The sequence below is a fragment of the Choloepus didactylus genome, chromosome 21 (genome assembly GCF_015220235.1).
Source record: "Choloepus didactylus isolate mChoDid1 chromosome 21, mChoDid1.pri, whole genome shotgun sequence".
NCBI lineage: Eukaryota > Metazoa > Chordata > Mammalia > Pilosa > Megalonychidae > Choloepus > Choloepus didactylus.
The window spans coordinates 25,258,249-25,266,898 of NC_051327.1; the positions used below are offsets into that span (position 1 = coordinate 25,258,249).

Below are 8,650 nucleotides of genomic sequence, written 5' to 3' on the forward strand. Positions count from 1 at the left end.
GAGCTGCACGAGGTGGAGCTGGAAGGGGGTCCAGGGGCCAAGCCAGTGAAGCATCACTGTCCCCCAGCCTAGCTGCAAGGCCCTGGGCATTCCCCTTCTGAGCCTCAGTTTCCCCATCTGCAAGATGGCACAGGCACATCAGCTCTGCATCAGGAGGCGCCAGGCCAGGTGCAGAGCCCTCACTGCCCCTCGGACCCCCCGGGGCCTTCGTGGTGCTGGGACCTGCAGGTCCCACCGCGCTCCTAGGGGAAGCCGGGTGCCCGTCACCACTGACACCCGACTGCACCCAGTGGGCCTGGGCTGGCCGTGCCCACTCAGGCACCCGTGAGTGGTGGCCGGAGCCCCGAGGCCCCTTCCTGAACGGCTGGCTCAGAGGGGCTTCTACGCACCCCATCCCTACGTGGGTGCAAATGGGCCACGCCTCCCCGTCCCCAAGGGCCCCCGGAACCTGAGGCTCAAGCCCAATTTCCAGCCAAGACAGGCTCATCGGAGTTGCCGCAAAGAGCTCTTTTATTCCAAGCAAAGGATGTCACCATAGCAACAGCCCCATTCCGAGAGCTTGTCCCTCATCGTTCGACTTCCGAGCTGCGTCTTTGTCAAAAGAAAAACGGAGCAAAAACACCCCCCCACGGGGCAGGCCACGCTGGGCCCGGCACAGGGGCAGACGGGAGGTTCCAGATACCAGAACGTATAAATAATCGAGTGTTATGACATTTCCATTTCAGCTTTAAAAACAAAGATTACCCAAAATTTGGCTTCTGCTTTTTCTGATCCACAGAAAAGATAAAATAACACAACCCCCTCCCCCCTAAAAAAAACACACAAACACCCTACTTTTTTTTACCCACTCCCTTTTGAAAAAACAGCACAGTAAAAAAATACTGTCACAATATTTACAGACACACCCAGTATGGGCGACGTTCTCTCTACTGGAGAGAGGAGACAAAATGCGCAGCTCTGCTCACCCGACCACGGGGGAGACCAAGGGGAGCCCTCTGGGGGGCTGGGAAGAGACCCGCGGCCCCCAGGGCTGGGCCGGAGCCGCTGTTCACCCAGGAAGCGGCTGCCACAGGGACCCGGCCAGAGCTCAGCGGGACCAGAGGGCTCAGGCCACTCACCCCAAAACCAGCTTCCCGTCACCTGAGCGTGGCTCGGCCGTGAAGGGGGCCCCAGCAGGGCTCTGAGATTGCAGGCACTGAGCAGGTGGAGAGGCACCTGCTCGTACCTCTGCACACCTGGTCCAGCCCCACTTTCGTAAACAGGTCGAAAAACAGAATAACAAAACTACCCTGGGGGTAACTTCTGACACATAAAACCTTCTCCCAGGTGGGCTCTGGAGCTGCGGAGGACAGGCAGACAGACAGACAGATGGGCAGATCTGCGGCTCCCTCCATGGAGCAGAACTGCCCAGCAGTCTGCTACATGGGCGGGCACCCGATGCACGCGCACGGCCCCGTGGGGGCCTCGAAGGCCGAGGCCAGGGTGTGCCACAGGGATCCCCGGGCCCTTTGGATACCAGGGGTGCCCGGGGATGGGGTCTCAGCCGTGTCTGCTAGAGGACGGCAGTGTGGGGACACCAGGGGGTGTCCGGGTACAGGAGGCAGTGGATGGAGCGGAACCTGTGGGGACAGAGGCAGGGCTGGGCTGAGGAGGCCACCCAGCCCCAGGTGGGGGGCCCGGCCCCCCTGAGCAGGGCTCCTGGGGACGCTGCTGCTTTCCAGCTGTGCCAGCGCCCTGGGGCAAGCCCCAGGCCCCGCTCTGGGCCTCAGTTTCCTCACCTGGACGGGTCGGCCTCCACCGAGAAGGCCCCCTTCACGGGGACGGTGTTCTGCTTGTTCTCAAACATGCCGTAGCTCAGGGTCACCTGAGGGGAGAGGACAGGTGACGCGGAGGGGCCCTGGGGCCCTGGCCAGCTGAGCCCAGTGCCCCCAGCTCTGCACCCGCAGCATGTGGGGCACAGAGCCTCTGCCCACACAGGAGGCCTGAGCGCGCCCAGGACGGGAAGTGGGAAGGACGAGAGCATGTGACCAGCAGCTGCCATGCTGGAGGTTCCAGTGACCGCTGCCGGGGCCCCTTGTGACCCCCAGTAAACCTCCCAGCCCCCACCCAGCTCTCTTCTCCTTTCGGTGCCTCCCCGTGCCCTGTCCCTCGCTGTGCCGTCCCAGGCTTGCCGGAGGCCGTGGGGCGCACCTGCTCGTGGAGCTCGGAGGTGGGCACCTGCTGCAGGTTCTCCAGGTGGGAGTGGAAGAGGCTGCTGCGGATGAGGGGGACGCCCAGCAGGGCCTCCACGATGTAGCCGACCGTGCAGTCGTCCGGCAGGCGGATGCGCTCGGCCGTGGTCATGAAGTGGCCCCCGCTGTGGACGGACAGGGCCGGCGGGGTGAGGGGGCGGGAGCCGCCCGTGGGGTGGGGTGGGGCGGTTCTGAATAGGGGGTGCCGGAGCCCTGACGCCCTTCAGCCGTGAGCACCCCGGGGGGACAGGAGACGGGCAGGGGCAGCGCTAACACCTCAATCGAGCCCTCAGACGAGCCAGACCCCACCGGGGGGAACCTGGGACGGGGGTACCCCGGCAGAGTGGCAGCTGGGGGTGGCCAAGGGACCCTCACCTGGCCCACGGGCTCATCTTCAGGGCCAGTCCCCGGCTGATGCAGAAGCCGGCTCCGCCAGTGGCAAACCAGAAGTGGACGGGGCGCTGCAGGACGGACACCTCGTGGGGCTCTGCCGCTGCCCGGGCCTGGGACACCCCCACCCCGCCCCATCCCCCAGGCCGCAAGGACACCGCCAGCTCCCCAGGCCCCCCAGTTTGCACAGACCTCCAGCCCTCCAAGGCCCCCCTAGGCCATGGGGACACTGCCAGCCCTCTCCGTTTGCACAGACTGCCAGTCCCCCCAGCCCCCAGGTTCCAGGGACACTGCCAGCCCCACAAGGCCCCCAGTTTGCAGGGACTCCTGTCCCCCAGCCCCCAGGCTGCAGCAATTGTCAGCCCCCCAGGTCCCCCAGGCCCCCCAGGCTGCAGGACCGGGCTCCAGAGGCCGGCAGGCACTCACCACCCTGTCCTCGCTGACCCTCTCAGTGGCCTGGATGGGCCGGTCGAGGCTGGGCTTGCCGAGGTACACGTCCTGGGTGTGGGGGTAGATGCCCAGCAGCTTCAGCAGGGCCCGCACGTTCACGTAGTTGTCATCGTCCACGTGGCAGAACCACCTGCGGAGAAGCGGCGTGTCGGGGCGGGCACGCGGGGTGCGGGGCTGGGGTCCCGGGGCTCCCGGAGCCCGGCACTCACTTGCGCCCCGACTCGATGAAGCGGTCGTACTCCACGGCCATCTTGCAGGACAGTGCCTGGCGGCTGTGTGCTGCCGAGCAGTTGGTGTTGATGACGTGGCCTGTGGCGAGGGGGCCCCGAGTGGGTCAAGGCGGGCTCGGGAGGGACTGGGGGGCGCTGAGACCCTCCCCGGGCAGCCCGGCCCTGTCAGGGCCTTTTTCCCAGCCCCTGCCACCTGCTGCCCCTCAGCTCCTCAAAGGGGCCGGGGCTGAAAGGGCCTCATTTGCATGACAGTGGGGGAGTGGCGGGGAGGGGCTGGAGCAAACCCCTTGAGTTAACTGCCCGGCTGGCCCCCGTGACCTCTCCGCCCCCAGAGGGGAAGGGGTGGGGGTCTCCTCCCAGGAGCAGGCGCCCCCCACCCCCTGCTGGGGCCTCACCTGGGTGCCCGGCCAGCCCTTCGTCCTCCCCGTCGGTGAAGATGAACGTCTGGAAGAAGCAGCACGGCCTTGAGTGGTCACCCTGGAGCTGGGGTGGCTGTGGCTGTCACACCCCACCCCTCAGCCTTCTCTGGGCCTCAGTTTCCCCATGCGTGCAGACCAGCCCCCACCCCCACCCCCCCCGACAGCCGGGCCCAAGGTCACCCAGGCAGCCGCACTGGCACGAGCCAGGTGGGGCCTCCCCCCGCCCGCCAGGTAAGCCGCCGGGGCCGCCCCTGCACCTGGTGGGACACACACCCTTGTTGACACAGCGCCCGGCCCTGCCGCTGCCGGCCGGGGGCCAGGGGCCAGGGCCAGGGGGCCGGGCCAGCTTCGGGAAGCCGAGGCCCCATCCCTCGGGGACAAAGGCCCGCGCTGGGTGGCTGCCAAGCCCCGGGCAGACAAAGGGCCTGGACGGAGGATGAATCAGCAGGCATTGTCCGCCGGCTTTATCCCCGCCGCGCGCGAGGGCCCCCGGCGGCCTTAACGCGGCCGAGTTAAGCGGGAGTGGCCGCGCGGCCCATTACCATACAGCTGGCCTGGTTAACCGGCCGGGCGCAGGCCGCAGCCGCCAACGCGGCCGTCCCCCAGGCCCTGTGCCCTCGGCCGCTGCTGTCGGAAGCCCCCCGTGCCCGGGCCCAGCGCACGGATCAGCGTCTTCGGCCCCACGCCCCTCCTGGCACGGGCAGCGAGCCCCAGGAGCCTGACAGCCGGGCCCAGGGCCACGTCTCAGCGCCACCCATGCCAGCCCGGCCACCCTGGCAGGATCACTCCACGGAAGAGGCCGGGGCCAGCGAGGCGGGACGGGAGCTGCCAGGGCCCGCCCGGGCCGGTCGGGGTGTGGGAGGAATGCACTTCCTCTGCCCAGCGCGTGTGCCTGGCGCACCCCGGGAGCTGGGAGGGGGCGGCTCCGCGCAAAGGCAGCGCACGGTGCAGAGCCCCCACCCCCACGCCTGCCAGGCCTCGGTTTCCCTCTGCGTACAAATGGCTCCGAGGGCGGCATCCGCCTGTGCCAGGCTGGTGAACACAGGCACTCAGGACCTGGGAGCACACCCCAGGCCAGGAGGGTGCCCGCCCACCCCTGGGGCCGGCACACGCTCGGGCAGGCCCCAGCTGCGGATCGGGGCCCTGGGGCCAAGGGGGGTGGGCATGGCACGCCACGGGGACACCTTCCCCACCTGCCTGCCCCCGGGAGCGGGCAGGCACCCCGACACGCACAGACTCGCCCCTGGCCTCTCCCCAGCCCAGGAATGCCGTGGGAGGCTGAGGGCGGCCGAGCAGACGCCGGCGGCGCTGGATTCAAAGGAAAATGCTCCGTTAATGAGATCAAGCAGGGACTGCTCTCCCCGCCCTGGTTGCGTCCTAAAAACCCAGCCCAAGGCTACGGAGATTAAAGTCACCTTTGTTCAGCTCAGGGAGCAGGGAGGGGGCACAGGGGAGGGCGGGACACCCGTCTCCCCGTCTCCCCACATCGGAGCCGCCAGGACAGGGGGGACAGGGGCTGCGGGGCCTCGGGCCTTCCCCACTGCCGGAGCCTCAGTCTCCTCCTCCGTGAAATGGGCGCGATGAGCGCTCCCACATGCTGAGCGCAAAGCGCCAAGACGGGGGCTCCCCTTTCACCCTCCTGACAGCCCCATGACAAGGGCACCGTTCTTATCTGCCGCACAGGTGGGGAAACCGAGGCCCGCAGAGGTGCAGCACCGGCCATGGCCACACCCTGGGGCACAGCAGGCGCGGGCCCAGCCAGCCCCGGTCTTCCAGGGACAAAGACCCCCCCGGGCTCCCCCCACTTCCTTGCAGGGGCTGGTGGAGGAAGAGCAGAGGGCAGCAGGGGCAGGCGGGGGAGACACACACGGGAAGCAGCATTGTTCCTGGAACCGCAATTCAAAGAAACACAGGATGCCAGCCCCCACACCCCCAATTGTGGCCGCTGCAGTGGTGGCAGGGGCTGCAGCCCGGGCCCGCTCCGGGGAGGGGTGGGGCCCACGGGGGCCAAAGGCCCAGGTCCTCCTCGCAGATTTCAAGGCCGTCCCGGCGTGTCCCGAGCCCCGCAACGGCAGGGGGTTCCTTGCACAGCCCCTGTGCTGGGATGTCTTCCGGGCATTTCTACTCTTGTTCTAGCTCAAATGGCACCACCTCCAGGAAGCCTTCCCTGGCACACTCCCCCCTCTCCCTGCAGGTCAGATACCCACTCTCAGCTCACACAGCCTACCTGGGACTCTCACCACAGTCCCGGCCTCCTCGTGACTTCCCCGTCAGCTTGGTCTGAATCACCCTGGGCACAGGGCTGGGAAAAGAGGACCCTCCGTGGTGACAACCTCTGTGAGACGGGCTCTTGTTTGCTGCGTACACCTAAACTGATGCTGGGGACAGAGTCGGCCTCTCCCGGGTGAGGTGAGCTGGAGAGAAGGAAACACTGGGGGGCCCTCCAGCAGGAACCTCAGGGCCCAGGGGGAGCGATGGCCCTTGTCCCCAAGCCTGAGTGCCTCCTGGGCTCACCTCTTTGCCTCCAGGCTTTGCCAGGCCTCTTTTGCAACACCCTATTGGAAAAAGCAGTGTTTTCTCTGTTTCAAGGAAGAGAAGACTGAGGGTCAGAGAGGCCCAAGGTATTGCCCAGGATCCCCCACCTGCAGCTCCCTGACCGCATCCCCCTGCTGGAGAGAAAACCCCCAAAAGTCCCAGAGAAGAGGTCCTGGGGGCAGCCCAGAGAGGGTTGCATGCTGCCCAAGGCTACACAGCAGGGAGGCCGAGTGCCAGGCGTGGGACTGGGTGGCTGGCTCCGGGATGGTGCCCGCAGGCTGTCACTCACGGATGTGGGGGGGCCCTGCCGGCCCCCTCATCGCCAGGCAACCTGAGTGGCCAGCGCGCCAGCGGCGGTTCCCATGGAGCGCCGAGCCGCACACAAGAGGCCGGACGCCTTTCTCCGCCAGAGAAAGGGGCTTTGTTACCTTGCCCAAGGGGCTGGCGTGAGAGCCGCCCGGCGCTGGGAATCCTAACGGCCCGGCCGCCAAACAAAACCCACGGCCCCCGCCGCCCCCTCCGGCAGGCCCGCTGAGCCCCTGGGAAAGGGACACTGCGTTCCCAGGAGGCTGCCCTGGGGTTCCCAGGGTCCCCTCCCCACGCCAGGACCAGAGAGGACCCTGGCCTCCCGTCCCCCCCACTGCCCCCAAACAGGGTCTCAGCCTGGCCAGAAGCCCCAGGCTCCCACCCAGGCCTCCAGGATGTGAACAGGCAGGAAGGAGTGGGGGGTTTCTCTGAGCCCCCACCCCCATCGGAAGGCCCCTCCCTCACCTCACATGGCCAGTTAGCTCCCTGAGCCCCTCAGCCTGAGGACATTGCCCCACGGCGCCCGCCTCCCCCTCGCTGGGCCCACAGTCTGCCCGGCCCCACCCCAACCGTCCGCAGCAGCCCCGAGGGGAGTTTCACAGCGGGGGCGTGGCCTCGGGGTGTGAGCGGCTCCGGCTTATAAACACGGGTCTCCCGCACTGGGGGCGCGGCTGCTGCATAGACCCGAGGCCCAGGCGCCCTCTTTCCCCCCAGGGTAATCTCCAGCCATGACGTGCCCCCCCAGCAAACTCTAGGATCGGGGTCCTAGCCCCCACCCCACCTCTAAGGAAAGAGTCTTCCTGCCCAAGGGAGGCTCTGAGCCCAGGGTGGCTGCGCTGACCCAGGCGCCCCGCCCGGAGCTGCCCACCGCCCGGCGGTGCAGGACCTGCCCTGGGTCTGGGGCGCTGGGGACAGCCATGTAGCCATCCGAGGCGGGAGGGGCCAGGAGCGCCCCAAGACCGGAGGCCGGCCCGGGTTCTGGGGTGGGCCCTTCCACATCTGTCAGGGGGAGTGGCCCCCTCCGGGCAGGCCGGGCGCCGCCGCCCCCCAGGGGCTGCCAGGGGCCGGACTGGGACGCGGGACTGGGACGCAGCCGGGCCCCTCCGGCGCCGCGCCCCAACCCCGCCCGCCCGCCGGGCTCACCATCTCCCGGTGGCGCGAGATCCAGGTCTCGAGCAGCAGGTCGAGGCGCGCGCGGTGAAACTTCTTGGTGGTCTTGACCGCGATGAAGACGTCGCGGGGCCCGAGCACCTCGGCGGGGGGCCGCGGGGGGCCGTCGGCGGGGCGGGGCGCGCCCCCGGGCGGCGGGCCCGCGTCTCTGCGCGCGCGAGTCAGCAGGCCGAAGTACTCCGACAGGCTGTGCACCTCTCCGGCCAGCGCCGCGGGCGCCGGGGCCGCCCCCACCCGGGCCGCCCCCGCGGGGCCCGCCAGGCTGCGCAGCGCGCGGCGGCCGCGCTCGGCGGGCAGGGGCGGCGGCGGCGGGTCGGCCGTGAGCACCAGCAGGCAGGCGAGCAGCGCGCCCGCCAGCGCCAGCAGCAGGCGCCGGCCGCAGCGCTTGAGCATGGTGGGGTGGGCGGCCGTCGGTGCGCCTCGGGCTGCGCGCTACTCGCTGCGCCCCGCGCCCGCCGCTCCCCGGGGCAGGCGGCGCCGTCCAGCTGTGCACCGCCCGCGCCCGCGCCCTCCGCGCTTATAGCTCCGCGCCCTGGCTCCGCCCCGAGGGCGGGCCCCAGGGCGAGACCGCGCCCCCGCCGCGCACTCAGTGGCTCCCGGGCCCGTGGGACCGCCCCAGCCCCCGCCCCAGGCCCGGCAGCGCCCACGTGGGGCCGCGGTTGGGGGCTGGGAACGGCCGCCCGGGCGCCGCGCCCCTGTCCCCCTGCGCACGTGCACGCACGCCGAGGGCTCCCCGCCGCCCGCCCCGGCCCACCCCACTGGGGTCGCCGCCCGCCCCGCCCCTGTGGTCCCGCGGGGACGCGGAGCCGGCGGGGCTGCACCCTGGCGTCCGCCGCGCGCAAAGGCACGCTCTCCCCCTGTACGAAGGTGCTGGGACGGGGCCTGCGGGCTGGGACCGGGGGCGCCCTGTTCCCCGCTG

General features: G+C 69.5%; 1 protein-coding gene across 2 annotated transcripts; it reads right to left on the minus strand.

Moving 5' to 3' along the window:
* Nucleotides 1–483: 483 nt before the first annotated feature.
* LFNG (LFNG O-fucosylpeptide 3-beta-N-acetylglucosaminyltransferase) lies at nucleotides 484–8,212 on the minus strand. 2 transcript variants are annotated; one of them, XM_037814785.1, is made up of 8 exons: nucleotides 7,705–8,212; nucleotides 3,697–3,745; nucleotides 3,281–3,380; nucleotides 3,048–3,201; nucleotides 2,607–2,692; nucleotides 2,191–2,356; nucleotides 1,779–1,864; nucleotides 484–1,619 (listed from the first exon to the last, which is right to left on the minus strand). In XM_037814785.1, the coding sequence occupies exons 1-8, from the start codon at nucleotides 8,122–8,124 to the stop codon at nucleotides 1,553–1,555; spliced, it is 1,128 nt and encodes a 375-aa protein (XP_037670713.1). In that variant the 5' UTR covers nucleotides 8,125–8,212; the 3' UTR covers nucleotides 484–1,552. The 2 variants fall into 2 exon arrangements, with proteins under 2 accessions (XP_037670713.1, XP_037670714.1); XM_037814786.1 differs by lacking the exon at nucleotides 7,705–8,212 and adding an exon at nucleotides 3,994–4,145.
* Between the last annotated feature and the right edge of the window lie 438 nt (nucleotides 8,213–8,650).